Source organism: Protopterus annectens, chromosome 1.part1 (genome assembly GCF_019279795.1).
Source record: "Protopterus annectens isolate FY-2018-M chromosome 1.part1, PAN1.0, whole genome shotgun sequence".
In the NCBI taxonomy this organism is placed as follows: domain Eukaryota; kingdom Metazoa; phylum Chordata; order Ceratodontiformes; family Protopteridae; genus Protopterus; species Protopterus annectens.
This window is the reverse complement of record NC_056726.1, coordinates 13,135,754-13,162,327: the sequence shown is the minus strand read 5'-3', so window position 1 is coordinate 13,162,327 and position 26,574 is coordinate 13,135,754. Positions and strand designations below refer to the sequence as shown.

The following is a 26,574-nucleotide window of genomic DNA, read 5'->3' as shown; positions in this document are numbered from 1 at the left end:
ACACACACACACACACACACACACACACACACACACACACAAACTTATGCACATGGACACACACGCACAAGAAATAAATCTATTTGTGAAAAATTCAAGTCCATATTATGACATCAGCCAGCAATGGAACAAGTACATTTTAGGCATCCCAAATGGATTTTAAAAACTCTTGTTTATAAGACAACTTGGTAAAATGTTTCCCATAACACAATCCTGTAGAAAAATATCAGTGCGGAAAGACAGCTTTTAGACAAATCTGGCCTGGACACACAAACATATGGATAAGCTCAATAATGATCAGTGCTTAATTTTTTTGCTGAAATATATATTAAATATTAAATGTAGTCAGTACTAGCCAGTAATTATTCTTGTTGAGGGTACACTTTCATTTAGCAGCTGTACCTCAATTAAAATGCAATCTCATGTAGTAAATTCCTACAGCTCATTAATGCCACCAGCATAATGGCTAACATGGTGTTAAGCACTACCAGCTGAATGAGCTTTGCCACCTAAATCACAGTAAAAGAAAAATAAAAAGAACCAACAGCAATTAAACTGAAAGTGTAATGCAACTAATTGCTTTGGCTTTCCTATTAAGTAATCAAAACACACAATCTACTGAATCTTGAAGCAAAGTAGGAGCCAATAATCATTTGCACACCACCGAGCTACCAGCTGCACTTGACTCTGACTATAGCAGAAGTGCCTGAAAGTTCTCCTCATTGACCGAGAGCCTGTAATAAAGCCAGTGCCTGTCTCTTCTTCTCAACCAGAGGTGTCAGCACTTCAGTGTGGGCTTCAAAACAATCAGCATACTTGACTTTCTTCTTTCCAAACATAGATATTGCAGTGTTATACATAGCATCCCATACCATCTCTTGTTGGGGTTAGCGTCATCCAGGCAGGGCAAAGCCTCTTCAAGTGCTTGAACAAACTTGTATACTTTTGAAGGGTCATGAGTCTCACCTATGTCAGTACGTGGACTCCCTTCCTTTTTAGAAGCGAAAGAACTTTCGCATCTGGATGTTCACCTTACTATACATGAGCAAGTGGTCGGTATCACAGTCTGCAGTTTGGTAACTGCGTGTTATCCTGACACTACCTAAACTGTTACGTTTGGTGAGGACAAGGTCAGGTTGGTGCCAATGTTTCGATCTTGGATGCCGCCATGAAACTCTGTGCTGGAGCTTGACATCGAAGAAGGTGTTGGTTATGCATAGGTCATACTGGGAACAAAGTTCAAGGAGACGCTGTTTTTTTTCATTTATCTTTCCTGTTGCAAAATGTCCCAGATAAGATGGCCAGCTGTGATGTTCATTACCAACTCTGGCATTAAAATTGCCAAGAATGAATAATGGTTCATGGGAAGGAACCTCACTGATGGCAGCACAAAGTTCATTATAGAATTTGCCCTTGACTTCCGGGGTAGAAGATAAAGTAGGAACATAGACACTGAAAATGTTGACCATGGCCACTGGTGTTTGTAACTGAATTTTCAACAGTCTGTCATTTCCCATATTTGGTGGTATGACTAAGCCAACAAGGTTGTTTCTGATTCCAAAACCAACACAGTGTTCCCTGATCTCTTTTGAAAACTTCCCACGCCAGAAAAAAGTAAAGTCTTTCTCCCTGAGACATCCAATGGATGGTAGCCTTGTTTCCTGGAGAGCCACAATGTGAAACTGCAATCTGCTCAACTTGTTGTGAATGACCGTTGTGTTCTGAGCATCACTCATGTTCTGTAGATCTTCTGTAAGGCTTGGAGTCACTGTCCTTACATTCCATATGTCTAGCCTAAAGGCTGGTTTATTTTGTTGCTTTTTTGTTTTTTCAGGTGTATGGTTAATGATCCATCAGTTGGGGGATTCCCTAAGCCCCAAACACCCAGTGGATCAAGTGGACCATGGCAAGACAGCACCTATTTGGCTAGGGGCTGCCCAGCTTAAAGGCAGATAGTAGCTGCCCAATTAAATCAAAGGATCTCTCCCACCATTGGAAGCAACCCCTGGTGCCTCACTCCATGCCAGTTAAGTGAATTGGCTTATTACTGGTAACTCCTACTTCCTGTTGTGTCACTGCTCACAGAATGAAGCTGGAGTGTCCTCTCCAGGGTGGAGTCTTGGGCAAGTGAATTTGACGAGACAGCTGATGCCCAGCATCAGGTTTCTCCTCTCCTCGCCACAGATGAATTCCAAGGGGAAAGGCTAGGCCAGTACAACTTGGTATCAGTGTCTTCACAGGAGCTGCCACAGTAAGGTCGAGTACAACCTCAAAATGCCTTAGAGGCTCCATCTCCAGAGTTTTCCTCGGGGTTTACTCCTGAAGCCTTCTCCATGATTAGTTATTGCAGCAAGACAGCAGGGGTTTTAAATTAGAGTTTTCCTTTTCAGGCTAATGAGCCTCACCTGCCAGAAACAGCTGCTTTTAAGATGCCAGTCACCCGCCTTCACCCCTTCTCCTGTTAGTACAAATGGTTTTGTTCGACTTAGAAACTAAGCCACATGTGAAGGCCAGGAGCTGGACTTGGGTTGTCAGAGGCTATTAGTGATGCATTCCATGGGAGCATTTAATAAATAGTGGAAGCTTAATCCCAATACCACCCCCAGCTATGACAACTTTTGAAAACAAGATTCAGCAGGCTGTGGACATTGGTAACATGTGAAGAGTGTACAATGGGATTAAACAAGCCACTGGGGCCATCACAAAGGAAGATCGTACCTGGATACATTACCAATACATATAACTCCATACGAACTGCAGAAGGAGTCATTACTGGACACACTGCGGGTGCTGCAAACAGCACTACTAGATGACATCAAAGATTGGTGCAATACTAATCTCATGAACTTTAATTATACTTTGACTTAGGAATGTGGTCCAATCCAGTCGTGGTATAAGAAACCCAAAAGACGTGAAGAAAATGAAAAAAAAGACAAATCACCCCACTTAAGTCGGCCACAGGTGAGGTCTTGAAGGATGGAAACAAGCAGATGGAATGCTGGGTGGAACACTACTCGCAGTCATATACTAGAGAGACCATAGTTACGGAGACAGCCCTGAATGTCATCGAGCCTCTGCCAACTATAATTGAACTCAATGTTGAGACCACCTAGGAGGAACTTACTGATGCACTGAAAGCACTCCCATCAGGAAAAGTCCCTGGGAAAGATGGTATTCCCAAAAAAAATATAAATTCCACTTCCAGGAACACCACTGCAGGACAAAGCAAAGTCTTTTATTTAACACGTTCTGGTACCTCGGCTTCTTGCCTTCTGCTGAAACATTTAAAACACAATTTTGTCCCTACATATATACTCCCACTTTCAATTATTCATCGAGAGACTGATGGTCAAAGAGGTAACTGTCTTTTATGACCTTAAACTTCTTGAGAAATATGTGTCTATAAATATTACCCCGAGGGGCCTCCATGCTGACCGGTTGCCGGCTGGGGAGTTCACTGAAGAGAGTGATCTCCTGGCTCAATGGAGGCAGGCCTCACTACAATGCACACTTGCTTGGTTACAGATCTTGATTAAAAGGAACATCTGAAGTTTGGAGAAATTGCGGGGAGAAATCACTTTGTTACAAAATTCTTTATTAAGTGAAATCTCCACCCAAAGGTATACAAAACTTTTTGACGAAGTAAATGCAAGTGTGCAAAAGGCAGAAACCAACATTGTTGAGTGCAAAAAGAAAAAGTTAATCAGAGACATAAAAGACTTTGAAAATGACTTGATTTGTACTTATCCACATAGGACACGCATTAATAACTACAGGAGGGTTAAACAGACTGCATCAGATGTCTGTGACTCATCGGTCTCATCAGGTGAACAAAATTTTGAAAGAAAAAGTGTTTCTTTCGAGGAAATCAGCTCAGAAGACTCCTCGCACTCAAAAAACATGATAAAAGGGCAGCAGCCGGTTCAACAGCAAGCCAAACCGAAGAGGGCATGAGGAAAAAACAGATAGAAGTAAGACTGTGCGTTTCTGACCATGAAGCTTGTGATGGACCATTGAATTATTTTTCTGCTTCGGATAATTTAAACAACATAAATAATTATGACAATGTTAATGTGATTCATGAAGATGTTTGTTTAATTTCTGAAATGTGGAGATATTCATGGTCAAGGGGAAAAGAATGCATTGAAAATTCTTAATTTAACTGACATTAACATTTCTGATGATGCTGAAAGGGTACTGTTAAAGAGGGGCAAAGTTTGTCCCAACTAGAATTCCGTCTCTTGCAGACATAATTTTAGATATTAAGAAGTTCTGTCACAAACTAAACTTGAGTATTTTTTCAAGCAAAGCAGAATGTGGTTTTCACCAGTGAAGAAAATGTAAATTTAATGAACATCAATGATGCGTCTTCAGAAGAAGATGATTTATTTAATTTAAGCATTTATGACAATGAAATGTTTCAACAGTGTGTGGGACTTGGTGGTGGGAATATGGGTGATTATGCTGAATCTAATACCGTGTCTGCTATGGACATTTAGATATGCCTAAATTGACTTCTGATAGCAAATTTATGCCCCCTAGGACTAGCCATGCTATTAACGTGTTTGAAAGTTTAGTATGTAACAAAGTTGAAAATTGTTAGGGTAATTTTGTAAAGACATTTTGTTCCTATAATCTCAATAAATGAGAATGGCAGGCATTAGAGGAATTAAAGTCTAACCTAGACAAGGTCGAATATAAAACAGCTGACAAGGGGGGTGACTGGGTGTTGATGAGTATGGATCAATATGATGAAATGGTGTCAAAGATATTGTCTGAAGATGGGTATTATGACAAGTTACAATACAATCCTATTCAAAGATTTTTCAATAGAATTAAATGACATTTTGGAACGTGGGGAAAGGCTTGGTTTTATGAAAAATAAAGATGCTAAAAAGTTGATTGTTAGTACACCCAGACACCCATTCATACTATTCCAAAGATTCACAAAGATTTATTTAAACCCCCAGATCAACCTATTACCTCGGGAATAAAATCTTTTTTGGAGAATTTTTTTTAGATTTTCATCTTAAAAGATATTTGACTGCAATACCTTCCCATGTTATAAACACTCAGGAAATATGTCAAGATTTAGTTAACTTGGAATGGAAAGAGAATTACTTTTGGAGAACAGTAGATGTCAATGCTTTGCATTCTAACACTGATAAGAGATGGGGCATGGAAGCTGCGGCCAAGAAATTGGTGGAAGGACCACGTTCAGCATTTCTGTTGACCCGCCTTGAGTTTTGTATAACTCATAATTATTTTAAATGGAAGAATGACTTTTTCTTACAAAAGAAGGGAACAGCGATGGGGGCGGCTTTCGCCCCATCTTATGCCATCATCTATATGGGGGACTTTGAAAGTCAGTTCATGATGTTGGAAGATTATTTTGTGAAGAATGTAATTTACTACAAAAGATACACAGATGATTTGTTATTCATTTGTAAAGGTAGTGAAGTAGAATTTTTGGAATTTATGGGAGTTCTGAATAATAACCCACATGGATTGAAATTTACTTGGGGCACGGATAGATTCAGCATTTCATTTTTAGATGTAACTTTTTATGCAGATAGTAAAAAGAAAATACAGCACAAAACATATAGGAAACCCACAGCTGTTAACAATTTTCTACATGCCACTAGTATGCACCCCCTCACCTCACTGAGTCATTGCCATATGGAGAATTTAAAAGGATTTTCATCAACACCTCTGAAGTTAGTTTAAAGGAAACATGTTTAAATGAGGTGTATGACAGATTAAGAGTGAGAGGGTATGATGATAGGATATTACAAAAGGCAAGGAACAAAATTATGGGTGATGGGAAGGATCATACTAGGATGGCTAGGAGTCATAATGGAGGAGAAATTGTGTATAGGAAAAATGAAGAAGAAGAGAGATTATTTTGCATTACTAGATATTCTGAATTCTCCTCCATCTTGGAAAGGTTAGTCAGACAGGTTTGGGAAATTGTTAGTGAAGACAGTACTATTGGTTCCCTAATTCCCAAACATATTGTGTTTTCTTATGGTAGATAATAATCTTAAAGAATTGTTGAACATGAAATTATTGAAGCCTGCACCTCAGGGTATGATGGGTAGAACAGTAGGTACGTATAGTTGTGGAAACCGTTCAGTACGTAATCGGGTAAAGAATTTACATGGGTGTTGAATCAATGGGAAATTATACAGGGCCAATGAATTTTATAACTGTAGCAGCTATGGGGTGATTTATATTTAGGTTGTGACTGTCACCCTATCTCCTGGTATGTTGGTCAAACTACCAGTAAGGCCAAGATCCAAATTCTGGAACATTTAGGTGACGTCAGAAGGCAGAAGTTAGAAAGTCCTGTAGCCATGCATTTTTTGATCAATCATCAGGGTTCAGATGGCAGTCTATTTGTTAGCATTTTTAGCATGACCAATCAATAACAGGGGAAAGTTTAAGAAACAAACAGACTAGAGAGCATAATGATTATTAATTTTCATACCTTGCATCCCAATGGAATGAATTTGGAAAATAATCTATTTGAAATAGGGAGATTAAGACATTATTGGCACTTTATATTATGTATGAAAAGAGTTTTTGTAATACTTTTTGGATGTATTTAAAAATTACATAAAATGCATGATATGACAAAATGACAATGTTTAAAGTTATTTAAATGTGTTTAAAAGTGCAGATATAATTTGTTAAAAACTCATTTAGATTATTCATGAAAGTACAATAATTCCATAACTTGGGATATGAATTAGTATTTACATTCAGCTTTGTAATTAAAATTGTAATAGGGAAGTTAGAGGTAATTAGCACTTTATAACATGGTAAAATTTTTTTGATATTAAGATAGAAAAGATAAATAATATTAAATACATTTAATAAGACATTTAGTCATACAATAATGATATATTTAATATTGTTTTAAAATGTATTTACATCTACTGTTTAAACATTCAATGCCATTTGGTTTATATAGGGAAGTGCAATAGCTTGAAAGTCTGAGAATGTTTGCTTAATGTACTGATTTATGTAGTGCTTAATTTGGTAATTGACTAATTAAATAATTGGAAGTGGGGGTATATATGTAGGGACAAAACTGTGTTTTAAATGTTCCAGCAGAAGGCAAGAAGCCGAGGTACCAGAACATGTTAAATAAAAGACTTTGCTTTGCCCTGCAGTGGTGTTCCTGGTTGTGGAATTTATGTTTTTTTGGGAGCTATCAAGTTGGTTTGATGTGTATAAAGATGGTATTCCCTCTGAAATCCTTAAATGTGCTAGCAGTACCCTAATCTCAGAGCTGCATGCAATACTCTGCCAATGCTGGAGAGAAGATAGTGTACTGAAAGATATGAGAGATGCTAACATAGTTACTATCTATAAGAGTAAGGGTGACAAAAATGATTGTTAACAACTATCATGGCATCTCCCTGTTGCTGGGAAGCTGTTTGCATGTGTTGTCCTGAAGAGGCTCCACATTCTTGCAGAGAGAGTTTACCCAGAGTCTCAGTGTGGGTTCAGAGCTGGACGGACTACTGTAGACATGGTTTTCTGTTAGGCAACTACAAGATAAAGTGCAGGGAGCAGAACAAAACTCTGTATATTGCCTTCATTGATCTGACCAAGGCATTTGACTTTGTCAGTAGGTAAGGTATGTTTGCAATTCTGGCAAAAATCATCTGTCCTCCAATATTGCTTAGCATTATCAAGGCCTTCCATGAAGGCATGAAGGGGACCATCATGTACGATGGATCCACATCTGAACCTTTCAAGATTCTCAGTAGAGTAAACCAGGGGTGTGTACTAGCTCCAACATAGTTTGCTATCTTCTTTTGAGTTCTGGTAAAATTTGCTTTTGGAACTGCTAGAGAGGGTATCTTTCTCTGAACCAGAATAGATGGCAACTTCTTCAAACTGTTGAGACTTAGATCAAAAGAGCAGGGTGCTTAGGAAGTGTTGAACGGAGTTCCTGTTTGCTGATGACACAGCTACTCTGGCTCAAACTCAGCAATAATTTCAGTCACTCATGACTCGTGTGGATGCATGTATGGACTTTGGCCTCGTGATCAACTCAAAGAAGACCCAGGTGATGGGCCAAAATGTGGGCAGTGAACCATCAATCATGGTGAGTGACTATGAGCTGCAGGTTGTCCTTGAGTTCATGTACCTACGCTCTACAATATCTGACAACTTGTCGCTTGACAGCAAGATCAACAAGTGCATTGGAAAAGCAGCCACAACATTTTTCAGGCTGAGAAAGAGAGTTTGGGCTAATAATAAGCTCATTGGGCACACTAAGGTGCAGGTTTATACAGTCTGTGTTTTGAGTACATCACTGTATGAAGTGAAATATGGAATCTGCACTCAAAACAGGAATAGCAACTCAATGCATTCCATATGGGCTACCTTAGGTGCATACTTGGTATCTCATGGCAGGACAAGATCCCTAACAGCGTAGTGCTTGAGAGGACGGGCACCACCTCCATGTTCACCCTCCTGAAACAGAGACATATGCACTGGTTGGGTCATGTGTCACAAATGACACATGGCCAAATACTAAAAGACCTCCTTTTTGGAGAGCTGGAGTCTAGAAAGAGGCCAAAAGGGTGATCTTGGCTGCACGGACATATGTAAACATGACCTCAGTGCTTTCTCCATCAGAGTGAACGACTGGTATTCCCTCGCCTCAGACAAGACTGCCTGGAAACAGGAAGTGAAGGAAGCTCTCACTATATGTGAAACCACCTCGGCAAAGAGAGCAGAGGATAAGAAGGCCCCTCAGGAAGATCCATGTCCATTATACCAGACTGACATCTGCCTACTGATGCACAAACTATGGAAAGGACAGCCACTCCCAAACTAGATTGCAGAGCCACAGAAGATGCTGCTCAAATCAGTCCAATACAGGTGCAAACCCATGAGTCTTTGGGATTGAAGGATGCCTACTATTCTGAACACAATTAAATAAATGCACTACTATGCACTGCACTTAATTTTGTGATTAGGTTTCAACATGCTTAATTTCAGTGACTCAGATGAGTGCACCACAGTAATGGAGGCACATAACAAGACTACTGTTTACAAATTATGTGATTTCAGTACCATGCAGACAGCACCATTCACAAGACTGTTTATTAGTGCTACTGGGTTAAGAAAAAAAATTAAACAATTTTGCTTATCTAGGGCTACCAAACAAAATGATTTCAACAATGAAGTCTGTAGTAGATATAAGTGCAAATATCAAATGGCTAACTGAATTTAATGGGGCTTTCCTGAGGCTAAATTATCACGGGCTGCACATGCTGACAGTAATAACTCAGTCCTCATGACAGATGCCTAATGTTAATAAAACATTCCCAAGGAAGCACAATGTATGAAATATGTTTTTTTAAACAAACAGAAAAACAGAAATATGTTTAGTTCTGACTAGTGGCTCGGAAGCTTGATGGCACAGGTGGGGAGGATGGGTATGCCCATCCTGGAGTCAAGTATAGTGTTTCTGGCACAGCTCACACATCTTTTCTAGTGACAGGGCCTTGACTGGACAGTGCTCATATCTTGATGTGCGTGGGGAGTTAATGCCAGGTAAATGTGGATATAGCCGTTTAATCGGATAATGGTAGCTCCTGTCAGCACATGTGGAGAAACACTCAGGTGCATCCAATGGGGCACAAGTGGCCCTTGCAAAGACACAAGTATTCACATTATCACCAGGGGGAGGGTTAGGTCAAAATAAGAAAATGTTCTCATTACTGGGCTGCTGGCTAGGGAAAACACAAAGAAACCCTCATGGCTACCTGGATATCCCCCCCAACACGACATTGTCTGATCGAGGGAAGGCTATGAGGGTGAAAACAATACAAAAAAAATCTTCACTTTAGGAACCAGATTTGTATAAGAGAATTACGGAAAGTACAGCTATATGACTCCTTCTCACAAAAAAAAGAAGCAAACTTGAAACTCTTGGAATAAATACAGCACATTAGATTAATCAATTCTCACAGCTTTGTCTGTTCTTGATGGAAAGGATTACACACCTGTGCAAAAATGTCAACAAACACTTAATACAGTGAGAGTAGATGGAAGTCTCTCCATGTCCTTGAAAATTATGGCCTCCATCAAGCCAAGAGGCTGAAAAGAAACTAGTCTTGGCCTGTTATGAAGCTCATGCAAAACACTTCAATTTTTCATTCTATAATATATTTGAAAAATGAATATCCAGTGAAGGAACCACAGAACGCCATCCAGAAACTTCTGACTAGGGCCAAGTAAAAATACATGGGAGATTGGTTTGGAAGCATACCAGGATAAGGCAGACAGTAAAATGACAACAAAGTGGAAGATGAGAAAAGGTGAACCATGAAAAAAGAACCAACTAAATTAAACTGAGAAGAATAAAGAAATGAATGCCCAATTCAGGAATGGGACTTAAAATATTTATTCTTATGGTGAGAACTCATTTAAATGCATTAGTGACTTACTTATCTGACGTTCCTGCACCAGGCATAATATAAATGACAAAGTCACAAACAGCACATCATTACTAGCAAAGAAGTCAAATGAAGACATTACATCCAAACTTGGGTTAATCACAATCCCCTAACTTCAAAAGGACCTCAATACTGGTATGGAATATGACTACCATGGAGAAAGAAAAGAATTATTCAATATAATCTCTTCAAAGTAGTAACAAAGGATGTGCAACCACACAGGAGTACCAACAAAGACTCACAGATGTACACTGGAGTCAACACTAAGGAAGGAAGACTTTTGTATCATCCAGAAGATAAGACAGTATTTCTCTATACTAAGGACACTAATCCAGAACATCTTCTACTTCCATTTGTTTTACCTTACAGTCACATAATTTATACTGTTATCTTCTTCAAATGTCCACAGTACCTTGAAAAATGATGTTCTTTCAGCCATAAATAGTATATTCCCTTCTGTAAGAGGTGGTCTGATCACTACAGCTACTCTTCCCTGACTTGGGCTCAGAGGGTGTGTCGTCTCACTGCTGTTCACACTTTCTCCAGTAACCACAGCAACTGATTGGGTTAGCCCAACTAGGTCCATCACTAAAGAAATAGCAACACTTTGGACACTGAAATCTTTTGCGAAACAGCAAACACTCATAAGGGTCTGAAGCCAGAGAGGAGGCTGCTCCTGTTTGCATTCTATGATCAAGAGAAAAAAAAGACAAGTTAGTGTACCCAAAGAATGCTTTAATGAAAAGGCCACAGGCATATTTTAAAATAAAGCACTTTTTGAACCGTCAGCCACAGGCATATTTTAAAATAAAGCAATTTCTGATCCGTCAAAGTTTCAATACAACAATCACTTCTACTTCAATTCATCTAGCTAGTTTACTTACAAATGTAAAAATATACCCATCAAAATATATAGACAGAAATTCTAATTAGCAAGAAACACTGAAACTGTTCATGTGTATAATAATGGCTGTACAGAATACTGACTTCATTGCAGCCTTTCAGCATTGAATCAAGAAGTATACATATTTCACAGGTAAAACCAGCATATTCCCCACATCGTAATGTAATTTTTTCATATGAGTAAATTACATTTGTAGTTCTGTCAGATATTTTTGTACATGTGGTTTACTTTAAAAAAGAAGTCCCTGCTTCCAATCATACAGTAAAGAACATACAGTGGATATAAAAAGTGTACACACCCCTGTTAAAATGCCAGGTTTTTGTGATATAAAAAATGAGACCACAATAAATCATTTCAAAACTTTTCCCACCCTTAACGTGACCTATAACCTGTACAATTCAATTGAAAAACAAACAAATCTGTTAGGGGAAAACTATAAAAAATAAAAAAAAATACAATAAACTGGTTACATAAGTGTGCACACCCTTAAACTAATACTTTGTTGTGTGTGTGCACACCCTTAAACGAATACTTTGTTGAAGCACCTTTTGATTTAATTACAACAATCAGTCGTCTTGGGTACACACCTGCCATCAATTAAAGAGACTGATTAACTCCAAATAAAGTTCAGCTGCCCTAGTAGCATTTTCCTGACATTTACTCAGTTGCCTGCTACAGAAAAAGTCATGGTTCACAGAGAGCTTACAAAGCATCAAAGGATCTCATTGTTAAATGGTATCAGTCAGGAGAGGAGTACAAAAAAATTCCCACAGCATTAGATATACCATTGAACACAGTGAAGACAGTCATCAAAAAGTGGAGAAAATATGGGACAACAGTGACATTGCAAAGAACTGGATGTCCCTCCAAAATTGATGAAAAGACAAGACGAAAACTGGTCAAGGAGGCTGCCAAGAGACCTACAGCAACACTGAAGGAGCTGCAGGAATTTCTGGCAAGTACTGGTTGTGTACTACACGTGACAACAATCTCCCATATTCTCCATATGTCTGGACTATGCAGTAGGGTTGCAAGACGGAAGTCTTTTCTTACACAGAAAAACATCCAGGCCCAGTTAAAATTTGCAAAACAATACATCAAGTCTAACAAAAGCATGTGGGAAATGTGTTATGGCCTGATGAGCCCAAGGTTTAACTTTTTGGCCACAATTCCAAAATGTACGTTTGGAACAAAAACAATACTTTGCATCACCAAAAGAACACCATCCCCACGGTTAAGCATTATCATGCTTTGGGGTTGCTTTTCTTCAGCTGGAACTGGGGCTTTTAGTCAAGGTGGAGGGAATTATGAACAGTTCCATATACCAGTCACTTTTGGGCCCAAACCTTCAGGTGTCTGCTAGAAAGCTGAAAATGAAGAGGAATTTCACCTTTCAACACAACAATGACCCCAAGCATACATCCAAATCAACAAAAGAATGGCTTCACCAGAAGCAAATTAAAGTTTTGGAATGGTCCAGCCAGAGCCCAGACCTAAATCCAATAGAAAATCTGTGGGGTGACCTGAAGAGGGCTGTGCACAAGAGATGCCCTCGCAATCTTACGGATTTGGAGCACTTTTGCAAGGAAGAGTGGGCAAATATTGCCAAGTCAAGATGTGCCATGCTGATAGACTCCTACCCAAGTATTAGTTTAAGGGTGAGCACACTTATGCAACCAGCATATTATACATTTTTATTTTTTATATTTTTCCCCTAACAGATTTGTTTGTTTTTCAGTTGAATTGTACAGGTATAGGTCACATTAAAAGTGGGAAAGGTCTTTGAGTCATCCCTAGCTTACATATATCTGAGAACCAGCATTCTGAAGTCAGGGGATAAGAAAGGCATTCATCAGTACCATCTTCAGGTCTTTCTAGGTATTGAAAATCAGTCTGTTGTCTGAGGACAGCACAACCTTTCCAGATGTCTTGAGTTTGAGAGTGTAAGTATTAGGCAATAAAGGAAAGGAGGGGATGATGATGAAGCATGGAGCTATCTGCAGAAATCCCCTCTCCCCCTTGCTGAGGGTCAGCAGATGGGGAGAGCTGGATAGCGGGAATTTGTACTGAAACACTGATCTCCTCAAACATTTACAATTATGGTAAAATGTACTATGTTCTTCATTGTCAGCACTGTAATAGGATGACTCCAAAGCTACAGGCTGGGTGGTAAATAATCTGTTGGGCCCTAGGAAAGCAAATTTTCAAGTATGGAAGTAGCAAGCACTGCTCTAGCCCTTGAGGCAATGCTTAGATGGTAGTGTTTAGCAAATCTGTGCTCTAAGTTCCAAGTGGCAGCTTCTAGGATGGCCTGGGTAGGAACCTCTTTGAGGAAAGCAGTGGTAATTGCCCTAAGCCTGTTGGAATGGACTTTCACATGAACAGGTACAGGTTTGCAATGGTGAGTGTAACAGAACTTAATGCAATGGGCTATCCATTTGGAGATGGTTTGTTTGGAGACAGATCTGCCAAAGCCACTAGCAACTGCTCTGCTCCATTTGTGGTTTTCGCCCTGTCTAGATAGTACTTGATCTTCCAGTGCACATCCAGAAAATGCAGAATTTGTTCTGTGGATTGTGAATGGAAGATGGATAGCCTGGTTTAAAGAAAGTTCTGATATCACCTTGGGCATAAAGGATGGGTTAGTTGTGAGAGTTATCCTAGCCCTGTGAAAGACAGTGAAAAGCTCTTTGCACACAAGGGCTTGTAGCTCAGAGACCCACCTTGCTGAGATGATAAGTATTAGTAATGTGGTCTTCCAAGTGAGCATCTGTTCAGGGGGTACATGCTGCTGGCTCAAAGGAAGGCAAAGTGAGTTTTTCTAGCATAAAGTTAAGATGCCAAGTAGGAACCAGGCTCCTTCTGAGAGGTCTTAAGTGAATGACTCCTTTCAAGAATATCTTTAGGTGGAGGAGGGAATACATAGGAGAGGAACAGGAAAGGCAAGCTGAGATGACAAAAGCATGTACCTTAAAACTCAAGTAAGAAAGGCCCTGACTAAGCAAACCTGATAGGTATTCCAGGACTACATTATTATCTACCCGAGGGAGGTTCTGGTGTTGCTGCTGTGGCACCACATGTAGAATCTTTTCCATTTAGGTAATTGTGATTTTCTGGAGGTGGGTTTCCTTGTCTCCTTCAGGACAGTTAACACTTCAGAAGAGTAGTTTACATTTTTTGGTGTCAAGACGCAATTCTCCGGGCTGTCAGTTTGAATGTGGCCAGGTAAGGATGGAATACAAAGCCCTTGACCTGGTTGAGGAGATCAATTTCCAGAGGTATGATGAAGAATCTCCCTCACTGAGAGGCAAAGGGAGGGAGAACCAGAGTTGTCTTGGCTAGAAAAGGTCTATAAGAATCATGCCTGGCCTGTCCAACCTGATTTTTTTATTAGGATCCTAGGAATCAGAGGTTAAAGATGGAAAAGTATATACGAATAGGTGTTCATTCTCCTGTCCCTGTCTGTTGGATTCTGGAGCCAAACCTCTGGAGTTGTCTGTTTTAGTGAGAGGCAAAAAGATCAATTGAGGGGAATTCCAACTGTAAGGTTAATTCCAGGAAAATTTCTCTCTTCAGCATCCATTCACTGGGGTCTAAGAGAATCCTGTTTAAAAAGTCTGCTAGGGTATTGTTCTACCCTGGGATAAAGGATGCTGCAAGTGTAAGTCTTAGTTCCAGTGCCGACATACAAATCTTCACTGCAAGACTGCACATGGTATAGGAGAGGGTACCACCTTGTTTATGTACCACATTACTGTTGTGTTGTCTGTCCAAATCTGTGAAGTTCATGTGGTCAAATTGTATTGAAAAGCTTTTGTGACCAAGTAAACTACTAGCATATATTTTTGGATTACATTCAGCATCCTCTGGTCTGGTGTCTGGATCTCTGCACCTTCATGGAGCCTAGGTGAGTTCCTCAGGCTATATCTATATCTAAACTGTCTGTGGTGATTGTCTTTGCCCCTGGATTTTGTACAATGGCATTTTTTCACCACAGTAGCACCTTGTTAAGCATGGAAGAGGCACGAGAGTTTTCAGTGGTTGAGCGAGCTGTCTCGGGTATTTTTTTGGAACCATTGAAGTTTTCTCATGTGTAGCTTCACTGGGGATCATGAGTGTACAGGATGCCACATAACCCAAGATCCTAAGAAATTCCCTTGCTGACATTTGTTGCTTTGACAGTAAGTTGGTCAGATAGTTTGACAAGATATCTTGTCCTAGTAGAGGAAAGATTTTTGCTGCACAGAATCTATGAATGCCCCCAAGAAAAAAATCCTTGCCTGGGGCAGACTCTGGGACTTGTGGAGGTTTAAAATGAGACCTACATTTTGTAAGCAGTTTATGGTGGCCTTCAAGCCATTTACAGTCTCGGTTGTGGATTTTGTCTGAATAAGACAGTCCAGGTAAGGGTAAATATACACCCCTAGAGTTTGCAATGGGCTATAAGTAAAACTAGGCACTTGGTGAATACTCTGCGAACACTACACAAACCTAATGGTAAAGCACAGAACTGGTAGTGTAAATGTGCTGTCACAAAACGCAGGTAATTTCTGTGACTGTCTACAATACAGTAACTATGGAGGCATTCTGGAAAATCATGGGAAGCAATTTCTGCAATGCTAGCATTTTGAATTTTGGAATATAATGGAACTTGTTTAGTCTTGACAGAGCCAAGATAGGTCTCCCGGTACCTTCTTTTCTTGGGACAAGAAAAATCCTTGAGTAGAAGCTTTTTCCCACCTAACCTGGATGAGCAGGCTGAATGAAACCTTGTTGTTGAGGCTCTCCTGCACTTTTTTTTTGAGGGGGGTGGCATGCATTGAAAAGGAGGATGTGGATTTCCCTGAACTGAATGCAGTAACCTCATTCTATGATGCAGAGTATCGACTGGTCTTTGGTGATGAGCTTCCATTAATGTATAAAGGAAGACAGTCTGCCTGCCAGAGCTTTGGGGGGGGGGGGGAGTGAGTAGAGGAGGAGGGGTCAGAGGTTGAGCATAGTCACAACTGTTTTCTTTGATGGGTGAGCTCTTTGAACCTTCCTGGTCTCTGGGTTTGATCCGATTGCCACCTCCTAGACTGTCTGGATCTCTTGACACGGGTAGGCCTCCCTTTGTCTTGTCCACAGTTTGGAAGGGTAATGTCTATTATGCCAATGTATAGGGGAAAGGCAAAACTCCTTCACTGTCGTGATTTGTTTTCCTTTTTTGTCCAGCTTCTTAAATACCTTTTCAGCTGAGGGTCCAAAAAGGAACTCTTTGTTTAGAGGAGCATCCAGGAGTTTGGCCTTCACATGGTCTGAGAGAGGTTGTGTCTGGAGCCAGGCATGGCTGCAAATGACAGCCTGCGGGTCCTGGTCTGCATCATACCCACATTTCAAAGAATATCTGGAGTCCTTTAAGGATGCTGTGGCAATCGTCTGAATTTTCTTAGATAAGATTTTGTCAGAAATTGTCTCTGTCTTAGCAATGAGTAGGTCTTGTAGGGATTCTAGATACTTCAACATGTAAATATGGCAATTAAGTGCACTCTAGATAGGGTTGCTGAGGTAATAAGCTTTTTTTGTCAAATCTCTCTAAAAGTCTACTTTCCCTATCATTGGGCAAAGGGTGTCCAGTAGCACTCTTTAGTGCCCCTTTACTAGATTCTGTAGAAACCACTGTGGGGTCAGCTTTAGGGTTCTTACAAACGTGCTTGTGAGAGTCAAATGCTCTACAAAAATGATCAGGTTTCCTGGGATCAGGTGGTAGTGAGTCAGGGTGTAAAGAAAAGTCTTCAAAGATGTCATCAAATACTACATGCACTGAAAGGATAGTTAGTGGGTCAGGTGGATAGTAAATGCAGGAGCTCCCTATAATGAGTTTGAGCCTGCAAGAACCATTTGCTTTCTCAATTAAAAACTTATTTCACTTTATGAAGGGTACCCCCAAAGGAGAGGTACTCTGGAGAAGAAGCAAAAGAAAAGCTATCATCTGAGTCTGAGTCAGGACAGGGTTGGGGTGAGATGTGCTCACAGTAAGACAACTCCTCCTCATCTTCAGAGTCTGAGGAATCAGATTCTTCTTGAAAAGTCACATTCCTATGCCTTTTGGAGGGGGAGGCTTCAAGGGCAGTGGTCTGAGTGTGGCTAGGTACCCTGGATTTCATGAAGGCCATGAATTCCTGGGCTATTTTCAACAGGTCCTGTGCTTTGATCTGAGCTCGAGTGGCTGAGGGCTGAGGGGATGACAGTGGTAGGCTGACCTTTCTTTTAGGTTTGGTGTTCATTTAGACAAGATAAACTGAGAGTACATTCATCTGGTTGTGACCTCAGGTTTGGGTTCCAAAGCTGAAAAACATAATTTGTCTCTGTTGGTGTCAGCAACACAAACATCAGAAGCCGAAGCCTGTAGAGCAACCTCAAACCCAACGGATGTCTAAGTTAATGTGGAAGAAGTGGAAAAAAGGTCTGAAGCAATGGCGACTTCCCAAGCGGTTGTGGAAGAGGGCTTGGACCTAGCAGTCACTGGACCAGAGATCTGCGAAGGCACCTCTCCATAGTCATTGGCTGATTTAGTGGCATTGGTAAAAGTCTCAGCAATATTCTCTCAGTATTTTTGCAAGGACTTCAGCTCTGCATTTAAGAGTCTTTGCTCATAATTTAGCACAATCAGGGCAACTAGAGATGACATGTTGAGTTCCAAAGAGAAGACACAAAGAATGAAAATCTATGTAGGATTTGCTTCCCAAGCGTCAATTATTAACCTTTTAAGTATTAATTAGAAGAGGAAAAACCCAACTTATCTGACTGATAGATTGTAGAACGTCTTGGAAAAGTGAGCCGACCAACAGACTCCAAGTATATAATACACACGATGAAACGCATTGGACTGCACAGCTAGAAAGAACAGCAGATGGTGACATTAAACACCCTTCTTATACCCTGACGCCCAGATGTCATTCCTCAGATGTCCATCAGCTATGGATGATACAGAGACACTGGAAATCCAGTCAGTCGAGGGCTTCTACATGTCAGGAAGACCCAAGAATCAGTACGGCAACACTGAAGAACATCTGGTACTGTTATTATCCGGCATGGATATTCCTAAAGAGATACTTACTGACCAAGATGCACCTGTTATTTCAAGAGTACAGCATTAGTTTTGCCACTGTCTGAACTCAATTAGCTGAACACATCAGTCTACCCTCTGGAGACTGATGGAATAAGTAGAGAAATTCAATAAAACATTGAAATAAATGTTAGGGAAATTTAATGATGCAGACAGTAAAAACAAGCAACCAGTTACACAAATCACTGTGTGCAACTGGACAGATTCCACAAGCTTTCAATGGGTTTACAGTAGGCATTTCAGAGGGATGTTGCCAAGTAAATTTGAGAGAAAACACCATGAAAAATTGTGATGGGGTGGGTCAAAAAAGGCAAGTTGTTAGGGGACGTACACAGTAAGCAGTTGCTGATGAGGCACTAATGCAGTACTGGCATTCATTGCAGATAACATCTTGTCATCTTTAATGAAAGACAATATTACAATCATGGAGTACAGCATATTAGTAACTGTTAACAACCAGCTTTCTACAGTTTAGTTTGCAAAAGTTTAAATTTTTATATGACTGGAAGACATTTTTTTCATTTTTGATCTTCAACTTTGGGTTGAGGTGGGAGCCAGGCTGAAGAGCTGTCCGGTGTGCCAGATGATCAAGTAATGGTTCTGGTTATGCAGACAGTGAAGCAGCACATGCAGAAAATGTATTTATTTTTTACATTTGTTAACCGGGTTAATCAGACTGGGACAAGAATGCCATTTTTCAGTGGAGACCCAAGGAGAAAAGCTCCAGGAAAGTAATTAAAAAATATGAAAAACCTAACAATTCAAGTTGTAAGATACGTGACAGTACAAAAACAGAGAGAAATATACAATATGAATATATACAAGGCAAAAGTACAGGATTTTGGAGAATGCAGTAGTAATATGTTTGTGAAATTTGGTTAGCATTAAGTTATTTACAAGGAATGTAGCAATGCCTAAAATTAAAAAAAAATTCAGAGTAACATCATGACATAGTACAATAAAGATGCATTTAATAGCATAGGTACTAAGTGCAGACAGAGTAATATATGTAGATAGTTTAGGTAGATACCAGGCAGATATGTTAATTCAGAGAAGAAAAATTCATTAGGTAATTTACTGACAAGTACAGAGCCATGCATGTTGGAAATGAAATTTTAGTTGCTTTTTGAATTCACCACTTTTTTTAGTGGTGCAGAGGGACAGCGGAAGTTTGTTCCATGAGTATGCAATTGAATGACTCTATTGGCTTGGTCACCTGCAGAAGGTTTTGTTGTGTTCTCCTGAGGTGATGATTGGGTGTGTAGGGTGTAATTATGGATTAAGGGTAGGGCAGGAGTTGGGGCTATTTAGGATGCTGTGTGCAATTTGTAGTTGTGATATTTGAAGCATGTGGGGGAGCTCAGGCCATCTTAAGATTTTCAGGAATATACAATGATGGGATTTGTAGCTATTACTGGCTACAAATCTGTCTGTCTTGTTATAGGTGGTTTCTAGTTTGGTTAAGAGATTATAAAATACAAGAGATGAAAAAATGAGTTTATAAAAAAATACCCATCTTGCAGAATCTAACTCAGACCAAGTATTAGGACTAGAGCCTTCCACACAGAGCAAAGTCTTGATAAAGTGGCATGAAGCAATTTAAGATGACTGAAAGAAAAATGCAATGAACTATAATGCTAAAGGCAAAGCCTAACACATTATGTCACTGGAGCCATTGAAAGAAGTAAAAACTGAACTTCATAAAATAGATCAGATAATCTAAAAACGGAACTTCATAAAATACACCAGATAATCTATACTCACAGAGCAAGATAAATCCTTGCCAAAAATACAAAAACAGGAGGTCAAGAGAAATTCTTCTAAGAAATAAAGGGGTCTTCACAGACATGCCTGAGAAAACAAAGCTGTGAATATATCACAGACACAGCAACTGGAACGGTGGGTAGATTAAGACCTTACAGAATACCAGAATCACAAAAGCAGTTAAAAAGAGAAACTCAAAAAACACTCAAGCTGAAGGACTTCCTGCCAGGGCATGGAAAATGTGAGGAGCATTTAATAGCTCATTCTCCTTCCAAGATTAAAACTGTAATTTAATGCAATAAGACAAACCGTTGAAATGCATTCATCTCTAAGGCTCTGGTGGTCTTGTTGTGCATTAATTCTACTTACATGACATGAAGAAACTAACAAAAAAAAAAAAAAAACTGTAAATAAAGTGATTCCAACAGTTTAGCACTGCCACAGGATGAACACCAAGCTACGGAGGGTTATCTTGAATCTAGCACTAAGAATTTGCTGACTATTAAGGAAATAGAACCCATGAAAGAAAAAAAAAGATTTTTGTCAGCAATAATGTCAAAACTCCACACAAGTAATAGTAGTTTACTGGACTTTAGAGAATGGGAGACCTGTATATCGCCATTCTGAGTAGAGAATGAACCTTCTCCAACAGGGTGTTAATGTACAGGTAAACACCAGCTGAAAAACAAGTCCAACACTTCACAGCAGCATATTAAGCTGCCATGGAGCTCAGACTGTAACAAAGCTAACAGCTGCCATTATTTTACATTTACTAAGCAGTGCCTTTGCTGCTTAGCAAGTGTAAAATTAAAAAAAAGAAAAGAAAAAAGAAAGAAAGGTGTGTGTGCTTTTATGTCTGTATGGGTGTAAATGCGTATCTGCATGAAAGTCAGGTTGAGAGCTCAATCGAGCCATTATTTTACAGTCGCTAAGCAGTGCTTTTGCTGTTGACTGGAAAATTAAAAGAAACATTAAAAAAATAAAGCGTGTGTGTGCATGTGTATTTTTGTTTCACTCTGCATGTGTGAGTGTACGTGTGCTTGTGTGCATGAAAGCAGAACTGTGTTTGTGTGACAGGCAGAGAGACTGAAATCAATTGAGCTCAGGCAGCGGTTAAGAGGTATGCTTACCTCTCATCCTCTAAGGTCAAGAAATCTGACTAAAACAAAGGGGGTGAGTGACACTCAAAAATAGGAAGAGATTTTAAATATTGCTCTTATAAAATTTTAACATTGATAGAATTATAGGATTTGTGTTCACATCCATTTTTTGAAGGACATACAAGGCCATGTCAAACCTAGAGCTGTTGGACATGCTACACTTAAAGAAATTCCAATCCCTCAGAGCCACACACTCCAGGGATCTAATCCTTGTCATCACAATAAGCAAAACATGCTGGAGGGATAGGTTCCTGACCCAGAGACGCCCCAGACTCTGGAATAGACTGCCCATACATGTCAAGCACAGCACCTCTTTGGCCCTCTTCAAAAGGAACCTTGATGATTGGATGGGAGAAAGGAAATTCACCCCAGGGATCACGTAGTCGCCCTGCTAGACAGAGGTCCAGGGAAGTAAATAGTGTGGGAAGAAATAGCCAGGGAATTGTTATGGCTAGGCTTGTATAGGCCCTAGGGCTGATAGCCTAGTACCAACCTATGACAAAGTCTGAAACTCAAATGTATATCGTTATTTAGTGACTTCAATCCCAAAGACTGCCAACAAAACACACATTTTGTGAGTAAGGTACCAAAACATGAGGTAATATCTGGACATTTTCTTAAAATGTTATGTTCTGGATGTAAAATATTTTCTCCAACACCATTTACATACACTACAGCAGGTTTGAAACATTAAGCAGAGGAACTATTTTACATCAAAAACATAAAAATATAGTAATTAAAAAAATAAGTAAGTGAAACACAATAAATTTACAGACAATCCCATTCTCCAACAGAAAAAATGGCCTCTAGGGTGTGTGTTACTGTGTAAATGATGCCCTTCCAGGGGTGTACAGGCCCTCCGCTTGTTGGGTGTTACTGCTTGTTTATCAAAAGATGTTAAACGCATGGAAGACGTAAAGGCAGCCCTGGGGTCTTATGATCAGCTGGTAGATTGACTTGGGAGAGTTGGTCATGAAAGAAATGAAACAACTGATTAGCAAACTTGGAAGCGATGTTACTTTTAAAAGCTAAATTATGGATACAGAAGACAGAAGTTGTTTAAAACAAAACAGTGCTTCACAGGTATTCCTGAAAAGGCTGAAGGGATGGACTTGTGTGGAGTTCATTCAAGATAAGTTGGGGAAATAGACTGATCTGCTGAGAGAAAATATAGGAGTTGAGGGGGCCCACAGGATTTTTTTCTCATAATCATACTGGGAGAAGTTGCCCAAGACAACTCTTGGCTCGTTTTTACACATATGAACTTAAAGAAAGGATTCTGTCAAAGCTGTAGGCTCATAAAGAAATAAAGGTGGCAGAAACAAGAGTGTGGTGTTGTTGTTGTTTGTCTTTCGGCTTTTTCCGGTAAGGGGTCGCCACAGCGGAACTCCAGTCCGCTAATGACTGGGAGTAGATTTTTTTTTTTTTTTACGAAACGCCGAGGTGCCAGCTCGACGCCCAACCTTCAACGAAGGCACGCCCATTTATGCACACATGTCTTTCAGTATGTGGTGTGATTATGATTATTCAGTGGAAACAAGGCAAAACAGAGCAGATTTTCATAATGCTAAGAAGCTGTGCAAGACAGAGAAGTAAATGGATGCTTTCCCATCCTTAAAGAAAAGGCCTTTAGAAAAGCAGAAAGCAGCTTTTCAGATAGAAAGCAATGTAGAAGGTTTCTTGTCAGGACTGCAAAATCCTGTTAATGAAGAATGGCTTCTGGATGAATGAACAATTTAGGTACTGTGATTTACCTGAAATTAATGCTGGTAAATATTAAAGATTCAAATCCCCCCCTAACAAATGCAACTTTAAATTCACTGTTAGCTGCACATTCCAATACATGTTCCTCACAGATCAAGACAATTACCTTATCATCATTGAGGGGTTAAATATCAAACCAAAAAAATGCCTTAGTGCGAGGTGACTTACATTAACCAAGTACTAATACATCTAAAAATAGATACTCTCATTTTTCCTGGACTTTGTTAATACCAGCTGGAGGCTGTCATATCCTTGACCTGGTCCTTACCAACCTAGTTATCACCTGTAACCCACACTATACCGCACCATCATACCACTTGTTAAGTGTGACCACAAATCAGTCTTCTCCTCTGCCAAGCCTAGTGTTACCAAACACCACCAAATTAGGTCATTTTAAGAAATTCTCCAGGGTAAAAGTATGTCACCTTACAGAAGTCCTACCCAAAAATAGGGACACATTTTAAATATTGCTCTTATAAATATAGAGTTGCCAGAATATAAGGTTTTGTGTGACCATGCATTTTCTGAAGGATATGAAGTCTTAAACTAACAACTGTCATTATTTAGTGAATTCTATCCTCAATGATTTGCCAGAAAAACACATGCTTTAAAAGGAGCAGACCAAAAGTATGAGGCAAAAATGTGGACAGCTGAGAGATATGAAAACAATATGCTTAACAAGGACTATATCTTTCTCTGCAGCTGCGAGTGTACGAGATAAATTTGAAACACAACGGTTGTGACAGGTTTAACAGACAAAAAAAGTGGTTCTGCAATTTTAAAAAAGAAGTTATGTTCTTACCATAACCTTCCATCTGTGTTGCTGATCTTCATTCATTCATTACTGATGGGTGTCTGTTCCATCCTTGGAACCGAGTCAGCCTTATAACAAGCTTGTGCCAGCCAAAAAACTCTCTAGCTAAGCTTTACCCATAGAGCCCCTATCCCTGTTACCTCAGATTGAGTTTGCCAGTGATAAATGAAGCAGAGGCTTTTTCTGAGCAGGTCCCCTAATGCGGGATATGGACCAGATCCAAACCTCTAGGAGCCCCTTGGAGGGGGAAGGAGGGTGGGACGCAATAAATGAGTGAAGATCAACAACACAGATGGAATGTTATGGTAAGAACATAACTTCTTTATCTGATGTTAATCTTCATTCATTCCTTAATGATGGGACAGAACTACTTTATGTCTTGGGAGGCCCTATGGAAGGATGTTTCTGAGTACCAGTGAACCAAAGGATGCTCTCCCCCTGGAGACCAAATCCAATTTGTAATGAGTGATAAAGGTATGAGGGGTAGCCCATGTTGCAGCTGCACAGATATCATCCAATGAAGCCCTTGAATGAAAAGCAACAGAAGTTGCCACTGATCTGGTTGAGTGTGCTTTGACCTTGCTCGGTAGAGGAATTTTATTATGTTGGTAGATGAAGCATATACAATTTCTCAACCACTTAGATAAAGTTACCTTAGAAACAGAGTTTCCCAAATTTGGTCCCAAACAGGAAATAAATAACTGGTTGGATTTACGTACTGGTTTAGTTCTGTCTAGGTAAAATCGTAATTGTCTATATACATCCAGTAAATGAAGGCAGTATTCTACTTTATTTGTGAAGTTTGGAAAAAGGTAGGTCAATTGTCTGATTAAAAGTCAATTCTGAAATAACTTTGGGCAGAAAGGAAGGGTTAGTCCACAGTGATACACTGTCATTATGAAAGTCCATTAAGGGCATTTTATGCACAAGACCTGAAGTTTGGATATGCGTCTTGCTGAGGTGATGGTCACTAAAATAGGTATTTCCAGGATAAGAACTTTATATCGCAAATGGCAGCAGGTTCGAAATGTGATCGTGTCAGGGACTGCAGCACTACTGTCAAACTCCAAGGTTTGACTGGTTCTTTGAAGGGTGGTCTGATGTGCAAAACTACTTTCAGGAAGGCTTTACAGAGACAATGGGAATTTAAGGATGAGTCTTGGAATCTATTGTGGAAGTTTGAGATCGCAGCCAGATGTACTCGAATAGTGGAAGCTACCACACCTGAATGAAGAAGGCTTGACAAATAATCCAATGCCACACTAACTGGAGCTGAGCAAGGGTCTAGTTCTTTCTGTTGAGACCAAATAAGGAATCTCTCCCACTTGCTAAGATAAATTTTCCTGGTGGATGGCTTGTGTGAAGCCAGAAGAATGTTACGTACAGGGGAAGTAATTTTATTCTGCCTGGCAATTACTGGAAGTGGAGATACCAAGCTGTCAGCTTGAGACTGGATATGTTTGGCTTTATCAACCCCTGCAGGTGCAACAGTAATTCTGGAGTTGGAATCAGAATCCATGGTTGGTGTACTAGGTGAGGCCAAAGGAAGGGGAACCAAACTTGTGAAGGCCAGTAGGATGCAATAAGGATTACTCTGCTTCTCAAATGAAGGCCCTTCTTTAGAAATTGTGGGATCAGGGGAAGGGGAGGGAAAGCGTAAATAAGTCCCCTGGGCCAATCATATATTAGAGTGTCCCTTGGGGACTCCCCCGGTGGGGGGAATTAGGGCAAAGTAGCTGCTGTGTTTGTGATTTGCTGGAGAGGCGAATAGGTCCGCAGCAAGGCTGGCCCCAATGGATGAAGATCTTTACCACTATGGTTGAATTGAGGGACCACTCGTGAGGCAGAAGGATGAATCTGCTCAATTTGTCTGCAATCACGTTGGAATCCCCGGGACTGTGCACTGCTATCAGAAAGCGGTTGAAAACAGTCACCCATTGCTAAATTTTCATGGCCTATTGACACAATGGGTAGGACTTGGTTCCCTCTTGTTTGTTGATATAGCAGACCACTGACATGTTGTCGGACTGGATAGCAATTGTTCCTGATGGGAGGGAAGACTGAAAGGCTTACAACGCTAAAAGCACCGCCCTCATTTCTAGAACACTGATATGCAGATTGGCCTCCAGAGGGGACCAAGTGCCTTGAACTGTCTTTCCCTGGAAGTCCCCCCCACCCCATCAGGGAAGCATCTGTGGTCACTATGGCCTTGGGCATAGATGGGGAGAAAAGGCGACTCCGTAGGTCTTTTTCTGGCTTCATCCACCAAGTGAAATCTTGTTTGTATCGGTTTGTTATGTGGATCTGAAAGGACATAGAGTGATTCGAAGGGGACCTCTGTGTTAGTAGGAGCCATTGAAGAAGTCTCATGTGTAGTCTCGCCAGGGGAACTATTGTTAACTGATGCTGCCATTGATCCTAGAAGCTGAAGGACAGCCCGAGCTGGAACTATGTTTTGAGAGAGTATCATTCGGAGTTGGGACCTCAGTCTTTCTAATCTGTGACCTGGAAGGGAGACTAGGTAAGACTGAGTACTGAAAGTTGCTCCTATGAATTTTCCAGGGCTTCAGAAT

General features: G+C 40.1%; 1 protein-coding gene across 1 annotated transcript in view; it reads right to left on the bottom strand.

Moving 5' to 3' along the window:
• Positions 1-26,574, bottom strand: part of DOP1A (DOP1 leucine zipper like protein A) — a 2,183,138-nt gene that overhangs the window by 1,026,420 nt on the left and 1,130,144 nt on the right. The window contains exon 16 of the mRNA XM_044073353.1: positions 10,900-11,174. Coding sequence (XP_043929288.1) covers positions 10,900-11,174 — 275 coding nt within the window. The remainder of the gene's footprint in view (positions 1-10,899; positions 11,175-26,574) is intronic.